Here is a 27,873-nt window from a genome sequence, read left to right on the forward strand (position 1 = left end):
AATATATGTCTATAATAAAATTATTACGTAAACATATGAGTAATTGTACTTATCTACATTAAACTATAAACTAGTATAAAGATACACCCATGCGATTGGTATGTTTTTCTAATATTATTATTATTATTCAGTAGAGCGAATCGTCAAATAATAGAATAATACCTGCCTAATAGATATATAAGACTTGAATATTCACGACTACTATATAAAATAAGCGACTAGTTAAACCAGACAGCTGTTGCCTTGCAGAGTATATACATACATGACATGTACGCTTGAGTGGATAAAGTGTCAGAGAGGCAACATGCTGAAACCTTGAGGTAAAATTACAGTTTATAATGTTGTTTACTAGTATATAGTTATCTACATATTATATATCATTACTGCATAGACTACATGGGCTTAAATAAGTAAAGTAGTTAGGATTAAGTTAATGTATGTCGGGTTATTTACTTACCCAAAACTTGACTGTCAACTAATTGTGTGAATGAATACATAGAATAACAGGGATGACTTGTAGGCCTACTCAATAATGTTTCACGTACGGTTTTAAATAATAATCTTCCACTTGTTAACCCCCATACTGGATAGTTTAGGTATAACAGTTATTTGTATATTTTATAAATTAATTTACACCATTTTATCTTCCGGAAAGACGAACCGAGATAAACAGAGTGTAACTAAAGAGACCCAACCACTGATTATACATGTCATATATAGATCACGTTAAAAATTACGACCTCTTCCTCAATACGCATGACGTGTTTCTAATTTCACACGTCTCGGAATTAAAAGGACTGCTTAGTTTACTTAGAAAACACAACTCAAGTGTCGCAGTACTGTTACAATATTCATAACAATATTAATGTGGACAGTAGCTGTTACTCTATAACTTATCAACATCCTTATTTTATTACGTATAAATTTTGGCACGCGTCTTCTCAAAGGGTTCATTAGCGATATAATAGTACAGCACTCAAATGGTATAGCATAATTATTGAGTACCTTGGATACCAACAGCATACTGAAAGATCACCCTAACATCCAACCGTATTATGGTCTAAATAATAATAGCATAAGCGTTTTAATTATTCTTCTGCACACAGAGACATATATTTGCTTTGAGAAAAGATCTCTGTCCCGAATGGCCGCCATATTAAAAGATAGGCCCATACATCAGCTTTGTCTCAACTGCAGCTTATCCGAAAGGAAAAATCCGAATGTTGATCAAATTTGATCAAAAGAAACCTAATCTCTAGCGTTTATCCTCTTATGACCCTATTGCTTCCAACCAAATTTGAATAAATATCTGTTACTGTTAAAACCTATAGCCCTTTCGGCAAAGGGCGTGTAACTCAAGAACAGAAAGCTGCGCATTAAGGATATCGCCACTAATGCTTCAAGCTAAATATGAAAAATATCCATTAAAAGCTATAGTGTTTTAGAAAAGGCGGAATAACTCACGAACGGAAAGTCACTGTAAACTGAATATAGTTTTTAAAAAAATATATACTGATTGCCATGGAAAACGCATCACTTTTTTTTCCCCAAATATTTTATTACTAGGTGGTTTTGTATGTATAATATTATGCAATACTATGAACTATTGTTTCACACAATGCTCCCAAACGCAAAAAATATCGGCCCGTGTGCACACAAAAAAATTGCACGAGATGCACATGAAAAACCCAATATTCACGTTTTCAACGTAAGAGTGTATCCGCAAGAAGACCAGGCAAAAATTGCAAAAGGTGCTAAGTTGGGGGGGGGGGGGGAGGGGTCAGAAGTTTTTGATCAAACTTATGGTATGACACCCGCTAGGGGCAAGAAGTGACATGCTGAAGTGGTTACAACCTGATGTCGCTATAAAGGACTGTACTGGAAATAGTCATTTTCTGGGTAAAATTTTGGTTTTCACATGTGTATTTATCACCATTTTTAAGCACAGATTGCATTCTATAGTGCAATAGCAACCTCTAATTTTGACCCTGTCTGATAAAGCAGGTAGTCGACTTCCAACCCAGCACTAATTTGAAAAAATAAAAAGTCACTCCCTACTAATTTTTTGGGGACTTCTTTCAGGGTACCATATTCACATTGTCCATGTAGTACAGAAAAGGATACACTGTAACTTTTTCTTTCATGGTCGCAAGCAGAATTTCATCGGATGGTTTTGAAGTGCTACGCACATAGTATCAATAGGTGTAAAAAAATGACCGGAATGCAACATACTTAAAATAAAGAGCTTATTGAAAAGTGCTAAAAATAAGCTGTTGTGATACATATTTTTGCAAATTTCATCAGAGAAATAATTTTTTTTTTGACTTCTATACGTTTTCATCATATCCATAGCCATCATTTGTACCATGTGGTACTGTATATAAGTATATATTTGTATTTATTGTATATTTTGTATTGTCGTATTGTCCCTTTAACATATTTGTTGTATTGTCTCTTTAAGGTTTCATTTTCCAACAGGTCACCGAAAATTACTACAAAATGCTCTATTTCAGAGCATGTTTCCACTATTCATTTTTGGACACATCCACTGATTTCTACAATACAGAAATGTGGAAGCTTAAATTTTAACGTCAACGCAGCCTTGTTTCGAAGTGGGCGACGTTGAACAGTGTAGTATGGTAGCAACGGCTCTCGGGCGCCGTCAGCTACACCTTCAGGATCGGATTTAGAATAAGGAATGAGAGGCCCTAGGCAATCCCCCTGAACAGCGCCCGCGACATGGACCTTGGGCAACTCGGTGAGGGGGTTGGTCGGGGGCAATCATGCGGTTGATGGTTCGAATCTCACTTTTAGTTGAATTTTTCATTTTTGTTTGGATTATTTTATTTAAAATAATGTCTATTTGAGAGTAATGGATATGTTTTGTTAAGATCATTTCATGGAGCAGGTCGATACTACAATGGAAGCGCGTGGACATCTGAGGAAGCCAATTCCCGTCGGCGCCAGATGAATCATGAACGGTTACAGGCCTTTTAAAGTATTTTGTCAAGACATTTTTATAAAACAGATACTAATGTATATTATGGCTGGTAGTAGCATATGAATGAAAAGAAACAAAAATTGTTAGGGTTTTTTTTATCTACTACAGTCAATTACAGGTTAATTTAATGGGTTATTGTTTGTTTTACCTAGTTTTTGTCAGCTTTATTTTTTGTATCAAATGTTGGGAGGTTGCTTGTTCACGTGAGCATAAATTTTTGACCCCCCCCCCCCCCCCATGAAAGAAGTAGCTATAGGGCGTCAAACTTTGCTTGACGAAAAATGGGGAATTTAGATAGGCTTTGATATCCAGTCCGTATACAGATCTCATTCGCCAGAATTATCTGCAATTAATTTTGGGGTAACAGCACTAGGTCATCTACAAACTGTGTGAGTTTAGTCTTTTTGCTACGTATAGTAAAGATGTGAGGACTTGCCAAAGTTGGTATTAGAGAAAAGACGGATTTGGGCAATTTCACCACATGAAAAATGTTTTTTCAATTTTCTCAGTCAGGAATTGAAAGATTTTTCTGATATTGCATATTTATGTGTTTTGGGACTATCCCAACTTATAAACCAAATTTGGTCAAAATCTGTGAGTAAAGCCTTAGCACCTTCTGCATGGTTTTCTCGCGGACACGCTCTTAATGTGCAGTACATGAACTGTGAAACGTCAATCTGTCGTAATTTGTTGTTGGACTGTGAAGGAATCGAGATAGAGATGCCGAGACCTACTGAAAATCAACGGAATGAAGCCATGGGAATGTCCAGGGTTGGCATGTCTATACGTGCTATTGCCAGACACTTCAATTGTCATCAGTCCACTATTGTAAGGTTGGTGGAAGGCTCAAGACCGCTACATCCAGGTCACTCATCTGCGTGACAGATTCCGCCCAGCGACTCGAACAGGTGCAGCAGTCGTCGGAAGACAAGGACCAGTAAGTGCCAACACCCTAAGACGCCGTCTAAGAGAAGTAGGACTCAGTGCACGACGACCTTATGTTGGAGCTATCCTTAGGGATCATCGCCGTCAGCGGCGTTTGATATGGGCTCAAGGACACCAGACATGGAGAAGAGTCGACTGGCAAAGTGTGCTCTTCAGTGATGAGAGTCGCTTTCATCTTTATCACGCTGATGGCCATCAACGTGTGTGGAGACGTCTTGGGGAACGTCTTGCAGACTGCTGCGTCTTCGAAACGAATCGTTGGGGTGGGGGAAGTGTAATGGCGTGGGGAGGCTTCACATTTCATCACCGGACCGCCCTACACATTTGCAGGGGTCGCGTTAATGCTGTAGCCTACCGTGATGATGGCCCGTGGAGGACACACACGCTACTGACATCTGTGTCGTACTTTTGGTTTTGACCCCTCTGACTTTGTACCCTTGATTACAGATTAAACATCCATAACTGTAGAAATGTGTTGTTATTGATGTGTTCCTATTTGAATATTGTTCACAATAAGAAGCAAAATAAATAAGATGTTTACAGGATCATTTTGTTATACGAAAAACTAAGTGATGCGTTTTCCATGGCGCTCAGTATATATATATATATATATATATATATATATATATATATATATATAGCCTCTACCAGAACCTTATATGTAGAGAGTCTGGCCAACTCGTGTCCCTATTGTGATTGGCTAATGGTAGTCACGTGGCATATGGACGCCATTATGTTACCCACTTGAAAAGAATCGTCTGCATAGTAGTAGCTTATCATTTGACATGTTTTTAAATGACGAAAATTGTCTATTGTGTGGCCGTAAAATGCCACACAAGACATGGGCATGGGCGACGATTGTGGGGAGCGAAAGTAAAAAGAAGTGTATGGAAGGTAGTGGTAAAAATACTTTCTTGTTATTCGTACTTTTTATACGCCCACATTTTCATGTGGACGTATATTGACGTCGCCCCTGTCCGTCCGTCCGTCCGTCCACAATTGTTTGTGGACACTCTACAGGTCACAATTTTTATCCGATTTCAACTAAACTTGAAATATGTCACCATTACACTATAATGATGGTTGAGTGCGAATGTCGTGAAAATCGGGCAAAACTAACGGACAAAATGGCCGCCCCTCGTAGAAATGGTGTAAATATGTGGTATATATTATAATCAAGGTTGTAGAACCTCTAGAGGCCACAATTTTTTCCTGATTTTGATGCAACCTTAAATTTATGCTTTATATCACAAACATCTTGGTTCCTTTCGATATTCGCGCATATCGGATCGTAATTTCCCGAATTATGGCCCCTGATTGTACGAAAACTCGTGTTTTTAACTTGTGGTCCCTCTAGAGGTCACAATTATTATCTGATTTACAAAAACGTTCGAATATACCACCGTTACAACTAAGACCGTTGGGTTATAAATATGCATTTCAAGTTTCATCAAAATCGGATCAAAATTGTGACCTCTAGAGTGTCCAAGATGTTTACACTATTTGCTTAGAGGGGCGGCCATCGAACTCATAATTCCATCATAATGTAGGTTGAATTCGAATTTTGTGAAAATTGAAATGAAACTGCTCAACAAAATGGCCGCTCTTTGTACGCAAATTGTGTAAAAGTATGTAATACGAAGGTTGTGGACCCTCTAGAGGTCACAATTTTTATCCGATTTTGATGAAACTTAAAACATATCTTTATATCCCAAAGATTGCAGTTCCTTTTGATTTTTGCACATTTCAGACCATAACTTTCTGGATAATTGCCCCTGATTGTACAAAAAATCGCGTTTTTTTTTTAGCTTGTTCTCTGTCCAACTCCTACAAAATGGGGACGTATCCTGCTTGGCAGCCGCTGGTTTTTAACTATTTCAAGCGACTGTAGATTGGTATTGTATTTCGGAGAAGTTCCCAACCTAATGACATTCACATTATTGGTTATTTATTTATTTTTTATTTATTTTTTTTTTGATGAATGAATTTTCGAAGATTTGCTATGAAATTGAGAATGACACTTCTGACAGTGTAGGCCCAAATATAGCCCTAGCCTAAGTAGTAGATGTTTTTTCGATTTAAATTTCGTCTGTATGACATAAAGATATAAATTAATAACAATATTGCATCTTCAACACAAATCTATCAGATTGTGTGTTATGCATCTTGCATTTCACGTTTTAAGACGGCATCAAAACACGTGTAGCCTACTTATAGTAGGCCCATGTTACGCTTGTCCTAAGAGGATTGTCGTCTAATGTCAAAGTTTTAGAATAATCTATTCATCACATGATGCGTCTTACAGAAGCACAGACACGTTATTGACTCAAGCTTATTAGTTATTTAAAAGTATTAGCTTATAGCTTATAATATATTGTTCGCTATAGGGAACCGTAGTGGCTCAGTGAGTAAGACATTGGCTCTCTAACCTGGATATCCCGTGTTCGATCCAGGTGGTGGCCTAGAAAGATCATCTGGATTTTCCGGCGTGATCCCTCATTGTCAGCTGTGCAGGACAGGGGGCATGGTTAAGGGCAATGTATAGTCTTTTAGGCGGAACGAAAAACAGGTCCCTTGTACACATTGGCGAGCACGTAAAAGAACCTCGGCCTTTGGAGTCCGATATACGAGTAGGCATCAGTGCCCCTGTTCGTGCAAAATTTCTCTCATAGCACACTGTATGGGGTACGCCCGTCTTCATTAGCCTATAGGTCGGAGATACATTGTACCTAGCTACGAGAACGTAGCTAAACACGTTGAGATATGCTGATGTGTTTGTTTTTAGTTACGATTGGGAGCCTTCAGTTTGACGTGGCAAACGCAATTTTTTTTATTAATACATGTAACATCTTAAAAATAAAATAAGTTTATACTTATGACTTATTAAACTTACATGGGCCAATGTAGTGACACAGCTATCGCCTTATTCCACATATTCGCGTTTAAATTAATGAAGCGTAGTTTGAACCCGAATTAGAAACGCCATCGAAGTCCATCCTACACGCTTCTTTTCAGTCGGAAAACTTCTACATCTGGACCGCATCTGGTATCCCCTCATCTATCATCGGCTGTGCGACGATAAGTGATATCATTGACCGTAAATACGGCCAATGATAATATGTAGCTAAACCATACAATTGTGATGCGGCTCCCTGTTGACTTATTATTAAAACTTGCCGCTTTTAGAAAGAAATTCTCAAAATGGCGTCGTTCAAAGAGTGCACAGAGCATTCATTGGCATTGCATGGTTGTATTGAATCGGAGTAACGACTTACAACGCCACGATTTAAAATGCGATGATTTGTACCCTTTCAGGTAGGATTATATGCGTAATTGTAGTTGGGTGTGGCAGAAATATTATAAATAACAATAATCAATCGTTGTTTTGATGAAAATAATTAATGTCACTTTTGTTTACTAATGCCCGATGAGATTCGCGCTCGCATTTGCTACGTTGAAGTTAATAGGACTATCTCTTATCTCGAACCACGGAGGGTTGAGAGATGAGGTTTGTTATCTAGGAGATAACCGTGTTCGATCCCGATAATTTGGCCGAGAAAGTTCATCGGAATTTTCCTGCACAGTTCCCCCTTGTCAGTGGTGCAGGACAGAGGGCCTGACAACATACATTGTATAGTCTTTCGGATGGGACGAAAGACGTCCCGTGTACACATTGGCGTATACGTAAAATAACCCTTGGCAGTTGGAATTCCATATAATTACTGACCATAGCGCCGCTGTCGAAGCAGAACTTTAGGACGTTAGACCCCATTTCATTTCATTGTTCGCCATATGTCGCCAGATCAATTACAACAATAAAATGCTTAGTGATATGATAATTTCGCACCATAGATCAAATATAGATTCAATATAATTACTTATAACAAGTTCATGACGAAACGACCTGCCGTCGCATGTTATTAGTGAGAGAACATACCGACCGTCCCCCCGGCAGCATACTGGTAACAAACGGGACACCTGGAGGGTCTCCTGAAGTTAAGTGAAAAGTTATTTCATTTGAAAATGCTGAAACAAGTATACTCGAAATTATCTGTTTAAAGAGTTCAGTTAATATACATAATATTACATAATACGGCAATAATAATCTCTCGACTGTATGACAGGGTCGGCCCTTTTGGCAAACATTTTCTAGATACATAACACATAACTGTAACCAGTGCCGGATTTACCATTGTGCTTAGGTGTGCTTAAAGGAAGCAAGTCTCTAACTCAGTATCATCCATAGTTATCGACATTCCAAACACGACTTATTGGTCAATTTAAATCAAGATCGATGTTATTATCTTACCGTGAAAAGATGGGCTTCTGATATCCACTATTTAAGAACGAGGCTAAAAATACCCCACAGGAGAATATTATACCGGTTTAGACTGGAATAACCAGACGCCAAAGACTGTCATTTAATTTGGACTCTTGGCATATTGCGCCGAACATAACCGATTAGAAATTACAGTAAAAATAGAAACGATTAAATATAAATCAGTTTATATACATGCATATTACATTGAAATGTGGTTGTATATTGTTGACGCCCCCGTCCGTCCGTCCGTCCGTCGGTCCCGCGTCCACAATTGCTTGTGGACGCTCTATAGGATAAAGTTAATATCCGATTGACTTTAAATTTATACACGATGTTTAAGGTCATGAGACGAAGAAGCCTAATGATTTTCAGCGATTTTCGATAATTACTGCCAGAGTTATGGCCCTTGATCACTTCAAAAAATCTTGTGGACGCTCTAGAGGTCAAAGTTAATATCCGATTGACTTTAAATTTATACACGGTGTTTAAGGTCATGAGACGAAGAATCCTATTTATTTTCAGCGATTTTCGATAATTACTGCCAGAGTTATGGCCCTTGATCATTTAAAAGAATCTTGTGGACGCTCTAGAGTTCAAAGTTAATATCCGATTGACTTCAAAATTTATACACAATGTTTAAGGTCATGAGACGAAGAAGCCTATTGATTTTCAACGATTTTCGATAATTACTGCCAGAGTTATAGCCCTTGATCACTTTGAAAAATCTTGTGGATGCTCTAGAGGCTAAAGTTAATATCCGATTGACTTTAAATTTATACACAGAGTTTAAGGTCTTGAGACCAACAAGTATATTGATTTTTAATGAATCTTTATGACTTGAACAGCTAAATCCATGATTTTAAAAGTTTCGTATACTAAACGTTAGCATGGGACAGAACTTTATAAAAACCAAACAAATTCTAATAGTTTTCTGATAATTACTTAACAAGTTGTTACTCTTAATAAGATTTTAATGTATTATAAACGTTTCATTACCGAAAAAAGTAAAAATTTGCGACAACTCTTGTTGACTGCCCGGACGATATAGCTGCTGTGGGCGTATGTTTCGTTGCCTGGCAACCTATCTTTATAGGTGCCAAAGAATAGGACTGCCTTTGCATGCATGCCGGGTCTAGCTCCTTCGGGGCCCAAGGAAGGGGCTTCATAACGTAACTAACACAGGGCCCCATTTGTCCTAAATTCGGCACTGATTGTGAACACATTTACATTCTTGGATGGCCACCATCTCTTACAAACACATGGACATAGGCCTACATGTAATATTTTTTTTAATATGTGTATTATCTGTTATAGTTGTTGATTTGACTGATGATGAAGTTGGTTCTTTAACGTCTGTTTCGACTAAAGTTATATCGCAGACTGAATAGTAAACGTTTTTAAATATCACTATTCACACGTTGTATAGTTGAAAAGGTCAAACAGTTATTGTGTATTGAATATAATTGTTGCTCAATTACCGATTCAAGCAAGATAGGGTCTATGTTATATAGAGAGTGTGTGTGTGTTTGTTATCAGATTCGTTTATTTATTTTAAAAACAGTCAATCCAAGCGAATAAAGCATTTTATAGGGGGACTCCAAATCTACAAGGTACAAGCCCATGTTAATGATTAATATTAAGAATTTACCCTAATAACATCTTTGTGTTCTGTTTTCAGAAAAATCATTTGAAGGGCTTGAGTGGTCGAACGTTGTTGGACTTCTCAAGTTCTTGTTATGTACCTTACACAAATGTTGTGTATAATTTCACAAAAAATAGACTGATGTTTCTTTAAATGCGTAAATAGATCCATGGGTAAAATAACCTTTTTACTTTCAGCTAGTGTTAAGGCGTTTTCAACACATGAAGTGGCTTATTATAGATATTTCGTCAAGATTAAAATATCAGGCTGGTTAAAGATACACTAGTTAAAAATTTAATAAAGAGTTAGCCATTCTTGCTATAATTATTCAAAAATAAATGATAAAACAAAAATATTGAAAATTTCAGTCAAATTACTTTACTTTGAACGGAGTTGTCACTGTTGGAAGTTTAGACTAGAAATAGGCACCAACTATGTCTGCACCGTCTACGAGAATTTCTGATCGTTTGATTGACAGACAGTAACTCCATCAACATATTCTCGATTATCAAGTAACATTCTCAATGGCAATGGTACTCTCGCTTGAGAGGCCTTCATCACCAGTTTCCGGTAAACGTTAGCTTGGTCATTTATTGATTTAATTTTAAATGGACGACTGTTTAAATCCAATATATATGTCAGTAATATGCCATTTTTGATAATATTACTGTATAAGAATGGCGATTTGTAGACTACATACTGCATACATTGATCAGCACATATTTTCAATGTATATTAATATTTGATATCAAAATCTTCGTAACGTTATCCCCTTTGCTGTTCTGTAATCTATGACTGACGTGACAACGAGAACGCTTTTTATTGGCTGAAATTGTCACAAGTAAAGTATGGGAGTTTTTAGGATTTCCATTTAAGCAAAACAGTAATGAAATCCGTTCAGTTGACCGAGAGAACATCGTATTTAAAGTAAATCATAAAAGCAGGCCTTCGAATTTTCACAGTGAAAGACTTTCAAAATTTAACAGCATATTTTAAATTTATTTCCTGTATCGTGATATTAATCGTATCGTAGGCTATGAATTGTGATGTGGTCGGACTTTGTTGAACTTTTCAAGTTTTCTTTATGTAGGCCTATCTTGGGCGAGTGGTCGGACATTGTTTGAATTCTCAAGTTCTCGTTATATCTTGTTAGCGTGGTCGGACATTGTTGGAATTCTCAAGTTCTTGGTATGTATCTTGGTTGAGTCATGAGTGGTCTGACCGTCTTCTCAAGTTCTCGTTATGTATGTGACCAAGGTTGGATTATTGTCAGTTAGCTAGATTTTTTTCTCTTACAAAAATAATCATAATAAAAAAATACAAATATAGGAAACGTTAATAAATTTGTTACATAAAGCTGATAAAGAGAAAGAAGGGCCAACGTCCTCTCGACATAATCTAGGCTATTCCGGGACATGGAACAAACCCACTTCACCAATACATCTGCACATGGGGGGATCGTAGCAATGGGGAGAACCGGAGAGCTCTGAGAAAAACCACGAGGTTAGGCAGGCGACCCTAATCATGTTACATACACGTACGGGATCCAAAACATTGACAGACCATACGACCCAAAGATCACGCGTCAGACCATTCGGACACCCAAAGTCCGTAATTAGAATTATTCACATAATATAAATACATATACTGTGAAGTATTAATAATTTGAGAATTACACTCAATAATTAACGATAGACCTATGACATGCACACCGGTAACCTGTTTATTTAAGCCTGTATGCTACAAGTTTACAAACACATGGCTATTGATGAAACAGGGGTCATATATAGAATCTTCTATGACAGCAGAAGACAACAGCTGTCATACAAACTATTACCAATTTTGCATGAAACAAGCCAACAGCGAGACTAATGTCCCCCGCCGAAATAAAAAATAAATAGATGACACATGAAGAGCCCAGGGAAGAACGATCTAAGTCACTTTTTCAACGAACCCCAGTTATCTGGTAGCAAATTGTATAAGCTTTCTGTGGAATAATCAATTTCAGGTAAAAACGATCTGAGTCACATCGAACCAAGGTCCTTCTGAAATGGCCTATCAGACAAATATAAGTCCATCGTATTTATTTGACCTTAATTTGGCTGTTCTGTTCGCGTCAAGCACTCTCGTCCAAAAGTCTGTTTTGCCTTTTATGCGAAAAGACAAAAATGTGACTTAGAATATCGTTCTTCCCCTAGAGTCTTCACATATTAAAGATACATTATTAGTAGATTAGATAAAGAACTGGTAATGCTCACTATACTAGTTAACAACTAGATAATGTAAAGGGGATTTGCTGAAAATTTCAGTCAAATTGATCCACCCTGAACCGAGATTTTAGCGATTGAATTTTCAGTCTAGCCTCGATCATCATTACTAAAGTAGGTACGATAAAAACATAGTCTCGATTATCCATTTCATGATTAAATTATGAATAGAAGTCGAACAGCAAATCGGAACCTAATCCAATAAACATCACAGGCTAGCGATGACATTGAGAGTTGAATATGGTCTGGATAAGTTAATTAATGTCTAACTAATAATTTAGATAACATTTCAGGCCTAAAGACAGACCTGCAATATTCAGATTTAGCTTTTGATTGTATGTTTAATTGATTGCACATTTATCTTTTTCAAAAGTATTGAGCAATCAAACTGATTATCTATACTTAGTCTAAGCATAAAATTTTAATGTTCATGATCAATCTCAGTCAAGGTGTTGGAGTCCCTGGTAGTGAAACTATACACTAAGTTTCATCACGATCCATCAGTTGGAATCAAAGTTATCTTGTCACAAAGCATGTTTAAACATTCTACCTCAATTAAAAGCAGGGTCATTCAGGTGAGTGGTAGGGTTCGCATACTACTTGGTAATAAAAACCAAAAAACACTTGCTGTAATTGTATATTTTCTGGATTTTGTAAATCTCCCGGAGCTACAAAGTAATAGATATAGACCCAAATCTTCGCCTATCCACTATCCAGAAAAATGAAATGAAATGGGGTTTAACGTCCTACTGTTCTGCTCCGAACTGGGCTAATGAAGACGGGCATGCGCCATACAGTCTGCTATGAGGGAAATTTTGCCCGGACAGCGACACTACGGCCTACTCTTATATCGAATTCCAGCTGTCAAGGGATCTTTTACGTGCATTCCAATGTACACACGGGACCTCGGTTTTTCGTCCCATCCGAACGACTAGACAGCTGTCCTTGTCAGGCCCTCCGTCCTGCATCACTGACAAGGGGGAACCACGCCGGAAAAACTGGATGAACTTTCTCGGCCAATGCTGGGATCGAACACCCGACCTCCAGGCTAGCGAGCCAACGTCTTACCCACTTAGCCATCGTGATCCCCGCCTATCCAGAGATTGCCGGTAGTACTACGTAAGAAACACATGAAAACGCACCAGTCTTCCCTAGATTCCCAGACAATTGGCGACGATTATGGTTTTAGACACAAATCATTAACTTGAAAACGTGACCTGTATGTGTTACGAAACGTCATTATTAAATAATAGAGAAGTAGTTACATCCATACCTTGTGTTGTGTTTTGTTATGAATAGTTAACCGTGCTTCTAGATGTCATTTAAAGAATTAATTTTTGATCTTCTTAAGTTCTCGTTACGTATCTTGGTTGAGTGGTCAGACATTGTTGGACTTCTCGTTTGACTGACGGAGGTATCTGTGTACTGTCTTTTCAGTATGACCGTAAAAAATTATGTCAAATCCGTCAGTTAGAAATCGGCTGAACACCGCTTGAAGAAATCTGCCAACTTAAGGCTAGGAAGTATTTGTTTACTTTTTGTATTTAACTCCTATGAGTTTTGGGGGCACGTGTCATTGTCTTCTGTGTGATGAAGGTATCAATATCAGGGCCATGTTTCTCAAAATCTTAACTAAAGATAAAATCCAAATTGTAGTAGATACTTCAGTTTTGATTGGCTAAGCATTAAAATCAATCTAATATTATCCAATCAAGTTACTAAAATTTGGATTTTATCTTAGTTAAATCTTCGTGAAACAGGCCCCAGGTGTAATGGTGAAACTATGATAGCAAAGCCAAAAGTATCCCACGACACGTGTCATGTCACGTTTTAGCATACTGGTTATTTTAATCCGACAACTTAGTGTTTTACCTGATCTTTAAGTAACAATTCCCTTGTTTACTTGATAAGCAGCGAACACTGTTTTATATTTTCAACATGGCTTTCACTGTTAATGACCCAACATCCCAGAATATGTGTTTTGTATACATAGCCCAATCCGGCCCGTTCAACGCTGGTAATAAATGTAAAATGTAGGCCCCAATACAAACTAAAAGTTTAAGTTTCAAAATAAACAATGAACTAAAATATATTTTTAATATAAATGCTTGTCTCATAGGAATAACAAATTAACGTTGCCAAGACATTTTGGCCTGGAGGTTGGTCGGATCTCCGGGCGGCGACAAATGGACCTGAATATTACATCAGTTTCAACAGCTACTACCTCGTTGATAATAATGAGGTCATAAACTCCATGAGTAAAACATAGTGTTTTCAGGGGCCACGTAGACCCATTTAGTACCACCATAGATCAGAAGGGGTGTCAACAGACCTGAGATCCACTAATAATGTAATCAATTGTAATTTGTATATTTATTGACTAAATTACCATGCTTTGCATTTTTTAAATATTTATTGTCTGATTTGTAATTGTATTAGAGAAAATTGTATATTTCTATCAATTATATATCTGTTACTGTTAGGTGGGTTAAGACTACACCGCGGAGAAATCATGTGATTTACCGCCGTGGAGAAAAGGATTACACCGCGGAGAAATCTTTATACCGCGCCGAAAAGGTTTCCACCGTGGAGAAAACTTTAAACCGCGGAGAAAAGGTGTACACGGCGGAGAAAACTTTATACCGCGGAGAAAAGGTTTACACTGCGGAGAAAACTTTATGGCACTAAAAGGCAACCGTGGATTAGGGAGTCCCGCGTTGTCGACCACGTGTCTCTCTGGGATTGAATTGTGTCGTCGCAATGGTGTGGAAACAGCTTTTGATTTTCTTCCAGAAACATTGTAAACAATACACGTCATCATCAAATTAACAAAACAGTAGAAAATTAATATATTTTAAAAAAATTGAATTGTTTTAATCTTTATAAAAAAAAACCCAAAAAACCCAAAACAAAAGAAAACCCCCCACTAAAACAGGACGAGTTGAACTTGAATTAATAACTAAAACTGGATCCTTTTAATAGCATCAACAAAAATCTTAATTAATTTGATTCCGATTTTCTGTAAATTAAATGTAGAAAATCGTGAAGGTCAGATTAAAGACGGAGGGAGGGATATAAAGAATTATATCCATTACAATAGATTCACAGAATGTCTTATTTATCAAATGTATATATTACAAAGGAATATAAACGGATAGATGAGTAAATATAAGAACTAATATGTAATTAACTATCTGACCGAGAAAAGTACAGGCGATGTTTCTAGAACTTCTTTGTCTGTTATTAACATACACTGGTTACCTCTAATCAATGTCCTATCTAATAAAACTGTCTTACATGATCAATGCCCTATCTAATAAAACTTGTATACTAATTTGAAACCAATATTACGCCGGGGCCATAATATATTGCTAGATTGCACGCGAACCACATTAAAATTTAACACCCTTAACTGTGTGATGATGCTATTTCTATAAATTAAAGAGAACAAAGGGATATTAACATAATTTTGTTTATGGTTTGAGATGGAAATTACTAAAACACTTATTTTTTTTTACCTTTTTAAAATATATTAACTGCAACCAGATTCAAATTCGACTAGTATAAGTCGGACACGGATTGCGCCACAGCCGATGTAATTGTTTTGGGGGGCCTGGGTAGAAGTTACTAAGCGTCTTCTTCTTCAGGCATTAGTATTGTCATTTAATGAAAAGCACCAACTTTGTGAAGTATATGGTTTTTTTTCTGTAGGATGACTTCAAATCCGTATCTAATCAAAACTTACTTTCGAAGGCAAAACAGGGAAATAGAATGGACCAAAGAATTTTTCTGTAAAATTCTAGAGAACGTACATTTTACCATTATCGAGAGTGTGTTTAGCTTAATGGAACGTTTCTTCTATTAAGAGAGTTCCGGCATTGTCACATGTGGGAAAGATTAAGCTTTATTATAATGCTTTCGTATGCATTCTTCCGGAGCCACCGTGGATCGGTGAATAAGACGTTGGCTCGCTATCCTGGAGGTCCCGTGTTCGATCCTATGTTGACCGAAAATGTTCCTGACAAGGGACAACATATACGCCGTTCGGATAGGACGAAAAGCCGGGGTCCCGTGGACACATTGGCTTACATGTAAAAGAACCCTTAGCAGTTGGAATTCGATATAAGAGTAGGCCAAAGCGCCGCTGTCCGGGTAAAACTGTATGGCATATGCCCGTCTTCATTAGCCCAGTAGGGATGACATTTTTTTAAGCATTAGAAAAATAAAGGTGCTTCAAATATACGTCGCGTGATGTGACGTCACATGCTGAAAGCAGTCATCTTTTACAGAGCTATAGCCCAGTAAATCTATGGAACACACCCACTATAACCTTGAATAAATTTGCAGCCAGCTGGACTCAATGGTTTTTGTATATATGGTACTTACTTATCAAAATACCAAAAGTCTTCCAAAATCGGATTTGCGAATCTAGGGCAATATCGATGATCAATCCAAGATGGCGGATGACGGCGCGAAATGGCTTAAAATGTCAAATATCTCAGAAAGGAAGTGTTTTAGACCTAAAAATTGTGCTTTGAGTTAGTATAAAAGTGATATCACTGAATCAGATGATGGTGTCAAATGGTTGCTATGACGTCATACTGGCGTTATATCGCATAATCGAGACAGAAAACGAAAAAATAAAATAGAAAGTGACATCATAACGCAATATAGAGTCGGGGTGGCGTCCTTACTGCACTGCTGCGACTGTACGGCGACCAGAAAATACACAAGGTCGCCGGCAAACATAAATACAACGCGAGAAAATGTCCCCAAAAATTACAAACTTGAACAAAGTCGTGTTCTTACAGCTTTTCAGTTCAGATCGCAGAGCCTTGGTGTTTGTTTTGAACATGCTCAAAAAAAACCAACGCCGTGACTCGGCGATCATTGGCGACCATGGGCATGGAGATCACAGCACGATATCTGGCGTTTCCACCACACTTATGGCGATCTTGACGCGTTCTGCGAACATTTTTCGTCGCCGTAGCGTCGGAGTTATAAGAACGCCACCCAGTCTGACGGGAGTATAAGTATATTAAGTATCTTATTTAAATTATACACAGGTCAGTTAGTGCACCATCATCCTTATTATCCTCTTCATCTGTATCAATATCGGGTTTAATGCTATTATCACAACTGTCAGTTTGGCACGAACCACATGCGCTAGTGCAGGAGTGTCCGTATCGTCGACACCCACACCTCATACTGGTGGAGTGTGCAGTGCAGTTACAGTGAACTAATCTCAATAATTCGTCCGGTGCATGAAGTTGATCAATCATGATTGGTGAAAGCAAGAGTTTATCATTTGACATATTCCACCCCCAATTGGTCACCTCCATATCATCATAAAGGTCATTTGTTTGGTGGTATCTTCTCTTCGCAATACCTCTGTGAATCAGATTGACGGCATATTCCTGAAGAAATGGCCCGAGAAATCCCTCTCTGGCCATTGCTGGATTGACTTATGATACTTGAGCTTTTGGGGGAGTGTGTCTATTCTTTCCGTTCAATCAAATATATCCCTGTACAAAAACACGACAGCCCTTCATTTAATCTGGGGTTTTTCCTAAAAATTTGGAACAGTGATTTAAGGTATTAAAAACGGTGTAAGTACATTGTTCGTCCCCAAACAGTATTGTTAACATTGTAACCGTTGACAGCCTCGTTTGGCACGCAATTAGTTTTTCTGCAATATTCTGCTATGCACTGGTTAATCGTGCGTAAATATTTCATGAGTCATGACGTAACTTTATGTAAACAATGTGGAGCTCCGTTTAAACCGAATGACATTATTACGCAGTTAGGCATTGGTTGTTAATTGGACTATTGACCAGTCATAATTTGGAACAGAAATTTGCTTTCATTAAGGCAGTGCTTGAATGGGATTAGGTCTAATCAAACGAAACACTGCGAGAAGTATGATTGCCAGTTGACACCCCACCCCCTCCCCAACACCCACACTTGCATTTCATACTATTTTCTATATGACGTCAAGGGCACACTTAATTACATACCATGATTTTTGACATTATAGACAATGAAAACATTCTATCAAAAAAACAAATGAAAGATTATATAATTATTTATGTTATAAAATGTCTCCATATTGATGGTATAATAACAAATTATAGGCTAAAAAACTTACGCAGGCCATTATTCTATTTAAACATCTGACGCCATTGACATCACGTATTTACAGAAATACATTATAAATATTATAAATATTATTTCCATGCACGTGTTACTGTCACGAGGTGTATTCGTGTCCTACTATTTGAATTGGAATCTGGTTGCAGTTGGTAATGTATTTAAACATATAAAAACTAATGCCCTTCTCAAAACATAAACACAATAATGTTAATATCCCTTTATTCTCTTTAATTTACGACTAAGTATCGACTAAGTTAATTATCTACCGACAGTTATTTCGATTCTAGTTTAGAGAGAGAGAGAGAGAGAGAGGGGGGGGGAGATCCCACGGGATCTTGTTCCACATGGAAAATCAGCAGTCACGGCACCCCTGAACAGCTTATATTATACTGAAAAAGTGTAGAGATCATCGGTTTAAGTTTTTATTAATTTTCAATTAAATATGATTTAATAAGATTTTACCAAGATAAAATTTGATACTTTTAAGAAGGAGCTGCGCTAATAGCGATGTAGTCAACTTAGAATGGCTTGTTTTATTTCTAATTGCATTCATTAAATAAAAAAAATGAGATAATTCGCATAATATGCCAAATCTTTAATATTTTTGGTATCTTTAACAGCGATAATCTTATTTCTAATCCTGTTTACTTGATTATCCGTTTAGTAATAAGGATTAATTAACTTAGTGTCATTATGAAAATCTTTGAAGCTATTCTGACTCCCAGATCATGACGAAGTACTTATGATCAGTTTGAGATACATGGTCGTGTTTCACTACTTTTCGTAATCTTAATAATGATTTTTAAAAATATTAAAGAAAAAATTGAATTAATAATTAATTAATTTGTGTATATATAATCCGAATATTATCATTATTTGATAAATACGTATGGCTAGTAAATATATGAGTCATTCTTAAAGTAATATTGGAACGGGATATTCTGTTATAGTCCTTACTGAAATATAGTACACTTTGTTGAAATTAGGTAGGTTGATTTTAATACAATTATTGTCTTCAGCGGGGACTCGTTTATATATGTTCTGACTTGATAGACTTAATGTAATATAGTATACTTTGTTCTAATTAGGTAGGTTTGATTTTAATATAGTTATTGTCTATATTGCTGGAAAACTAATTACCAACTAATATATCATTAAGTTGTTGGCTTTTAAAAATTGACATAAAGTAGATAATGTTATATGGGATCCTGGTGTTGGGCGACAAAGTTCCCCGGAAATAACCTTTGGTTGTGGTGTAGTACGAAAGACATAGCAAGCGTCTAGTTGTTCAGATGGTACGACAACCTAAGGTCCGGTGTATACCATTGGAAGCAGGTTAAATATGTCATGGCAGTTGGAAATAATAATAAAAAAAAGACAAAAAAAAGACCGTAGTGCCTCTCTCCGGGCAAAATGTCCCTGTTTGCGCGCTACATGGAATGCCTGTTGTCAAATTCCCGGTTAGGATAGAATAAGTAAGAGGTTAAATTCAATTTCATTTCATTTCTGAGCAGTCGAAATTTAATATGCCCAAACTACGTGTGCACGTTTAAAAATTGTATAGCAACACAATATGAGCACATCAAAGGGATTATTGTTTGTGGATTCTATTAAATTTGGGTGATAAAGGGAGACAATGCAGACAGTTGTGATTCAATTTCATTCAAAATTAACTGGTAAATGGTATAATATAATTTGTCCCTATAACACTAACAGTTCTCATGGGCGCACATACTGCCCCTTTGGGTATAGAATAGTGTTATTACTCGAGAGTTCACAACTATTATTTGACGTTTATACATTTATTACATCGTGGAAAAGGAAGGCTACTATATTTTTTTTTAAAAAAAAAGATATACCATTTAATAATCAATCTTCTTAACAGCAAAGATCCAAAATTAGATTTGAATCTTTATGAAATTATGGCTGGTTGCTTAAGGTGGGTAAAGGAGGATTCCTATAAATTTTCAACAATGTCCAACTATAAATACTCAGGTTAGGTCGAGAGTTTAAAAAATTAATCAACCTTTTATTTTTTTTTCTTTAAGGATTATGAATCATCAGATGAATAAATGGTAAAAGTGATGAAGTTTATGATAACACTTTTGATCTCGTCCTGTTTTATCCTGGTAGCATCAGGTAGATTCCTACATCAAAGATATCAACATCTAGATCAAACAAATCACGAAACAGCTCCAAGTTACCCTGAAATTAATCAAATATATCGACGGAATGAAGAGAGGGAAGAATTGCTGGAAAAACTTGCTCAAGTACTAATTAACTACTACAGAGATGGTATGTATTTTTTTTTTTTTTTTTTTTTTTTTTTTGAAAAAGTCTATTTGGTTGGCAGTGTTCATTAATGGCGTTTTGGCGGTTTGAATTGCACACACAATAAAGTGTTATCTAATTTTCACAAAATGTGGTTATTTGTTTTCGCCAAATATCATTTTTCGGAATTAATAGCACAAGATTTATACACATAAAACCCCATAAAATCTGAGATTTCATTGGTTCAATAAATCAAGAAATTATCAAAACAGGATAACCGGAAGACTCTGATCTTGTTATTTTATCCACAGTTAAAAGATAATGAAGCTGTAAATATCACCCTTTATGCTTAAGACTTTATTTAAGGTCAAAAGTTAGAAGAGGTACACTATTGATTACGTCTCAAACACTTACTCAAACACTGCAGGGGGGGGGGGGGGGCAAATGTCATACGGTCTGTCATTGAGTCAACTGGCGTGGTTTCGATTCCCCGGTTGTACGTGGCAAGGAGTAGGGTTGCCTGTCCAACCTCGTGCGTTTTCTCCGGGTCCTCCGGTTTCCTCCCACTGCTTAAGACACCTACGCGAAATAAAATTGAACCATGTGTTAGTCCCGAAATGACCTAGTTTGTTTCGAGTGGACGTTAAACCCAATTTCTCTCTCTCTCCCCCCTCTCTCTCTCTAAACACTGCATTTGCCCCCCCCCCCCCCATTACCTATTTCAGATCTTTGGATATTTAAGAAAACGGGTTAATAATTCGATATCTTGTTTCTTTAGAATCGGTCCAAACATCAGAGGAGAATAAACGGGCGACATTGTGGCTTCGGAAGAAGAACAGCGAGCTAGAGGAATTATCAGCAATCGACAGTCTTCTACAGTGGAATTTTGCAACTAACATTACACACGAAAATGAAGAGAAGGTAAAGACAGATTCAGTAGTGAAGCATTTTGTTAATGAATTGATTTTGTTTTATTGTCATGACCAAAATGATTCGGATGGTCTTCATAGCAGTAGAATCCGTAAAGTTTGCCTGAAATTTTCGTAATAAATTTGTACATTTCATATATTTCACATTGTGATTTAGACGGTATACGATAAACATTCGTTGCAGTATATGTACTTCCTTCGTTTTTAAAACTATAGTAAATCGTAGCAAACTGACTGAGAACAAAAAATGATACAGCCCAGAAACCTGGAAAAAATGCACTTTAGATGAAATAATATCCAGCAATCCCCACAACAACAAGTTGTTTGACGTAGTCGAGTTTTAGAAAATCATTTGTTTTATTTGTTTCAGTTATCACTTGGACAAGTCCAAGCGTCCAAATGGCATGCTGCTATGGAGGCACAAGGCACGAAATTCAACATGGCAAACTTAGATAACATAAACAGACGACAATTGAGATTATTGTTGAAATCTGCCAATCCAGAAGACATTAATGTTGTGAGGTAAGGTATAATAAATAACACGTTAATACTGTGTTTATGACAATAAGGCACTGGGATACACGGGGGGGGGGGGGGTGTTGATTGTGAACATAATATTTACATTGTCAACGAGAGATATGAGAGTTTATCATATTATCTTAATTAAACACACAGCTACCAATAAAGAGAGAGAGAGAGAGAGAGAGAGAGAGAGAGGAGGGGGGGGGGGGTCAAAATTGAGAGTGTAAAATATTATTATTGTGTTAAATAAAATAAAACCAAGTACGAACAATCCAAACCATTAGACAAAATTCGAAGTCCTAAAAAAACGGTTAGTTGTCAAGTAAAGAGAAATATTGACTAGGGACCCTTTCTTTACTTCCGGTTAGTAATCAGGCTAGCAACATACGATAGAAATATGCTTAAAACCAGGACCACGATAGCTTATAATCGTTACTCATATATCAGAATTAAAGCAACCGTGTATTATTAAATTTTTTAAAAAATTATTTTTTTCTAATAGAGAAACTTCTGATACAAGCAACGAAATGTTGGCTACATACAACACGGGGAAAGTGTGTATGAAGGATGAAAAATGTCTTCCACTGGAACCAGATATCCAGGATATAATGTCAAAGAGCCGAAAACCAAAACAGCTACTCGAAGCCTGGAAAGGCTGGCGTGACGTCACATCATCAATCAAGCCACACTACACAAATTTCGTTGAATTGAAAAATGAAGGTGCCAAGGAACATGGTATGTATTCATATAACACAAGTTATATAATCAAAAATAACATTTATATTGAAACGGGATATTTACTTTAAATAATGACGAAACTAAATGTAGGGTTCAATTATTTGATCCCGACACCGAAGATCAAAACATACAAGTTTGATCGAGTGTTCAATGTTAGTAATACCCTCCACCCCCACCCCCGTCGCAAACATCCCTGTGGTGTAAAACACCATTCTTCGAGTTTTATCGTGTTTAAAAGTTGAGTACAAATTATTTTTTTCCTTTACAGGCTACAATGACTTCGGCGAATTTTGGCGGGATTCGTTATTTGACAAGACACCAGATCTGGAAGCATCGGCAGAGAAAATTTGGCAAGAAGTCCAACCATTGTATCAGGAACTACATGCTTACGTCAGAAATAAACTGCGCTCCTATTACGGAGAGAAAGTTGTTGGCAGTGACGGAGCAATACCGGCTCATATACTTGGTATGTTGTTGTATAATAAATCTGCCAAACTTTACCACCTTAAATGTCATTTTTAAAAATCGCCCATTGACAGAGCGACTCCTTAAACCCCATATTAATAAGCTAATTTTCTAAAACAAAACCATAGGTATACACAAAGCCTTACATGAAACAATTTTACCGATGACCCGAGAATTATTTATTTGTATGTCTGATTAAGTTTATTTTAACTTATCCAGTTCTATAAATTGTATCATTTAAATTATTTTCTGAACTATCTTGTTTTTGTTTTAATAGGAAACATGTGGGCCCAACAATGGACCGGAATATACGACATACTTAAACCATATTCTTCCGCCGATTATATCGCACAGGCCGAAGCTGAACTGAAGAAAAAATATGACGTGAAAGGACTATTTAGATTGTCGGAAGAATTCTTCTCGTCAATAGGACTATATAACATGACGGAGAAATTCTGGAATAATTCAATGATGGTGAAACCTGAAGGTCGAGAAGTTCAGTGCCACGCCTCAGCGTTTTATTTGTACCGACGAGGAGATTTCAGGTAAAGTGAATTGCCTAGCCGTCTAAAGCGTTGCTCTGTTGATCTTAGGTTAGGAACCTTATTAGTGAAAAGTTAAACTAAAATAGAATACCGATAGCCCATTGGTTGTGAACTAAAACCAAGCACAGCACATTGAAAAGAAAGAGAGGGGGAAATGGGGTTTAAAGTCCACTTAACACAAACTAGATCATTTCGGGATTAACATAATATGGTTCATTTTTATTTTAGTAATTCGCTTGTGCGTAGGGGGTCTTTAGCAGTGGGAGGTAACTGGGAGATCCTGAGAAAAGCCACGAGGTTGGACAGGCGACCTTACGCTTTGTCACGCACAAGCAGGAAATCGAAACCACGCCACTTGACTCAATGACAGATCTGATCCAACGCGCACCCACCCACCATCACAATGAAAAGGCCGAATTCTTAAAATGTGTAGAATTGAGTTGACGACCTTATTTATTTCCTCATACAATAGTAAGCGAAACTCATTTCAACTCTTGCTTTAACTGCTGAGGGAGGGTTGGATTGCCGAATGGTTAGCACGTGTGTGTTGTATCAGAAGGTCTGTCATTGAGTCAGCTGACGTGGTTTGGTTTTAGGTGACAAGTATTAGGGTCACCTGTCCAACCTCGTGGGTTTTCCCCGGGTTCTTCTGACTTCTCCCACTGCTAAAGACCCCTACGCGCAAGCTAATTATTTAAATAAAATCGAACCATATGTTAGTCCCCGAAATTGCCTAGTTTGTGTCGAGTGGACGTTACCCCCCACCTCTCTCTCTCTATCTCTCTCTCTCTCTCTCTCTCTCTCTTTAACTGCTGATTGCCTCGTTAGCATAGTGTGCTAGCTAATGAAAGACTACGTTATGAATCACAGTGGTAAATATAGCACATTAATTAACGGCATAGTTAAATGTATTAAGGTTGAAACAATACACAATTGTTATTGAAACTAGAGTGATCGCCACCAAACACAAAATAACAATGATCACAAAGTTAAGTTTAGCAACTGTAACCCTTTCTAGAGAAACTGCACCGGTACACATGAATGAACATGAATGACACTTTTACGTTTTCATCAATAGTCGGATCGAGTGTAAAATAATTTTGTTTTTTTATATTCAACAGAATTAAGATGTGTGCTGAAGTGAGTTTAGATTACCTAGAAACAATTCACCATGAAATGGGTCATATAGAATATTACATGGCGTATGAAGATCAACCTAGCGTGTTCCGGGACGGAGCTAACAGTGCCTTTCATGAAGCTGTTGGAGACACTATAGCGCTTTCTGTCACCAGTAGACCCCATCTAAAAACAATTGGTTTGTTGAATCAAGATAGTACTGAATCAAAAAGTAAGTAGACCAGTTGTCAGAGAACTTGCCTTTTGAGTGATTTCGGTTAATTCGCGTTGCCGAAAAACGAAATATACATATTCATCCGCAGTCAAACAAATAGAGAAATTCCCGATATACGTTAGATGTACCTATATGTAAATATATAAAATTGGAATCGTCGGTTTGGATAATTGAAATGAGGTTTAACATCATACTTTCCTGAACTAGTCGGGCTAATGTATCGAATTCCAACTGTCAAGAATTCTTTTACTTGCACGCCAATGTATCCACGGGTGGAACTCGGTTTTTTGTCCGCTCCGAAAGTCTAGATTTGGCCGAAAAATCCCAACACCATTATTCAAGATGGGATCTCCTGGTTAGCGATCTAGTCTCATGCTCACCAATGCACAGTTTGTGTTTATTTTTTTGAAAAAAATCACATTCAATCAATATAATGTTTTTAAAAATAAAGAAAAAGACAATCAATTTAAGACTGGTTTAAAAGATGGTGATACAAAAAAGGTGGCATAGAAAACCCCTTTTTGGTTAAGCTTTGCCCATTGTGTGTGTGGTGTGTTAACAAAATTTCAACAGATTTATCGGAAACTTTATTCACTCGAAAAGCCATTTCGAGTCATACATTAAAAATATACTTAAATATACATGTATGAGAAAACCTAGAATATATTTTAATATTTTGCTTGTTTTTTTGTAGAAAGTGACATTGATATGTTATTACAGATGGCTTTAAATAAACTGGCCTTTTTACCGTTTGGTTACCTCGTTGACAAATGGCGATGGGCTGTCTTCAGGGGTGACGTCAAAGAAGCTAACTATAATAAATATTGGTGGCAACTCAGGTATGGCTATGTTTGTTTGTTCAGAGTTTATTCTTTTGCTTGATCATCTATTACAAATTACTGCTAACTATAGAAATATAAAATAACGCCCGGGTAACGAAAATTTAGCTATTTATATTGCTAGGCTTACCCAGCTTTCAGTAGATTTATAGTTATTTTAACAACTAAAGGACTATTTGACTGATACGACTCCCAATCCACATTTGTTCTCTATGATTACTGGGATTCAATATATCACGTCTTGCTATTCGACTAATTTGTTGTTTTTTGTGACTTCTATTCTTGGCAATAAAAATAGTTATTTTTGTATTTCAGGCTAAAATATCAAGGAGTTGTCTCCCCTATACCAAGATCTGAAAATGATTTTGACCCTGCCGCTAAATTCCACATTCCTGCCAATTCGCCTTACATGAGGTAGGTATTTTTAAAAGCTATTTTAAAATGGGGTTCATAGTGAAATAGAAATCTTCACTACGAAGATAATATATCGTGCTATTGGTTATCGTGGCAAACAAAACTTTATACTACCCTTTATTGTTGGACTGTAAACAACTGCATAGTATCCTCTTTGTAAATTTCGGCGAACCCATATTTTAATAGTGAAAATTTAGAAAACGAATATTATCAGACTAGTGGAATTTTATTCCCATTATCTTTCTTACATAGAAAATACCTATTTAGCCTTAAAGGAGAACGCGTAAAGATGAGTCCGTTTTTTGCATTTACCCAATTTAATCTTTTTTTTTCAGTTATTTCTTCAGCCATATATTACAGTTTCAATTTTATAAAAGATTATGTGATTTATCTGGTCACCAGGGGGAGCTGCATACATGTGATTTTTACAAATCAAAAGATGCCGGATCAAAATTAAAGTAAGTGCAAATAAATCTACATGTATATTAATTTCATGCCACCTTCATCTGCTACTGTTAGCTACCCTTGATAATACTCAGTTGATAACTATTGTATAGCTGGGCGATCGACACTCAACCGCATTCCAACAGTTTCATAACAAACTCCTATAATACTTTCGGGCTGAAGCAAATCAAATTTCTAGTTGGCTACCTTTGTCACCCGTGCATGGAGCTAAGAATGTAGACCTATTTGTGAAGAGTGTTTTACCAATGCTAAATGCACACATTGACGCCCTTTTAGCTAACATATTGAGCTAAATAACACTGACTTCTTTTGTGTTTTATATTAAGAATTAATAAAAGGACAAATTGCATTAGAAGAAAGAAATTTGCAAAAAAGTACTTATCATTCATTGCTAGTCCCCTGACAATGATGGAAATCTTAGCTGTATCATTCAAGCCATTTTCAAAACTATTTGAGTGACATTTTGCCAGCACTAGTATGAACTCGATGAATGTATATGCGTTTCTATGCAGAATTTGCTTTCCTTTAAATTCGGTGTGGTTTATTTCCAACCCATGAGTTCTTTTTTGTTTAGCCCCATCAACATGTATACCCTTATTTTTTGATTGCAATACCAAACGATGGTAATGTAACAATTATCTAATTAAATGGTTTTGTTGTTTTCAGAGAGATGCTAGCATTAGGAAGTAGTGTACCATGGCAGGATGCCTTAGAACAATTCACAGGATCTCGTGAAGTCTCAGCTAAACCTCTTATAGAGTACTTCCGTCCATTGATGACTTGGTTACGAGCGGAAAATAAAAAATATGACGAAAAACCGGGTTGGAAAGATGCAAAAATAAACTGGCTCAATGATGATTCATTTCCAGAATGGGCTTATTAAATTGTTAAATTGTTTTTAAAATCAAATGGCTGTTTTGTTGTATTTCAATTCCATATTGTCGATAACATAGAGTTATGTAATAACCCCGTCAGACAGGGGTGGGGTCCTTAGCTGTGCCGCTA

The 27,873-nt window shown here is 36.8% G+C and overlaps 1 protein-coding gene across 1 annotated transcript; it reads left to right on the top strand.

Moving 5' to 3' along the window:
- The first annotated feature begins 221 nt into the window (after positions 1-221).
- Positions 222-27,777, top strand: LOC126821402 (angiotensin-converting enzyme). Its single transcript, XM_050549822.2, has 12 exons — positions 222-320; positions 20,378-20,624; positions 21,379-21,521; positions 21,900-22,051; positions 22,554-22,786; positions 23,058-23,255; positions 23,532-23,799; positions 24,921-25,147; positions 25,845-25,989; positions 26,305-26,403; positions 26,739-26,861; positions 27,535-27,777. The coding sequence occupies exons 2-12, from the start codon at positions 20,402-20,404 to the stop codon at positions 27,749-27,751; spliced, it is 2,028 nt and encodes a 675-aa protein (XP_050405779.1). The 5' UTR covers positions 222-320; positions 20,378-20,401; the 3' UTR covers positions 27,752-27,777.
- Positions 27,778-27,873: the final 96 nt, after the last annotated feature.

Source organism: Patella vulgata, chromosome 5 (genome assembly GCF_932274485.2).
Source record: "Patella vulgata chromosome 5, xgPatVulg1.2, whole genome shotgun sequence".
Lineage (NCBI taxonomy): Eukaryota > Metazoa > Mollusca > Gastropoda > Patellidae > Patella > Patella vulgata.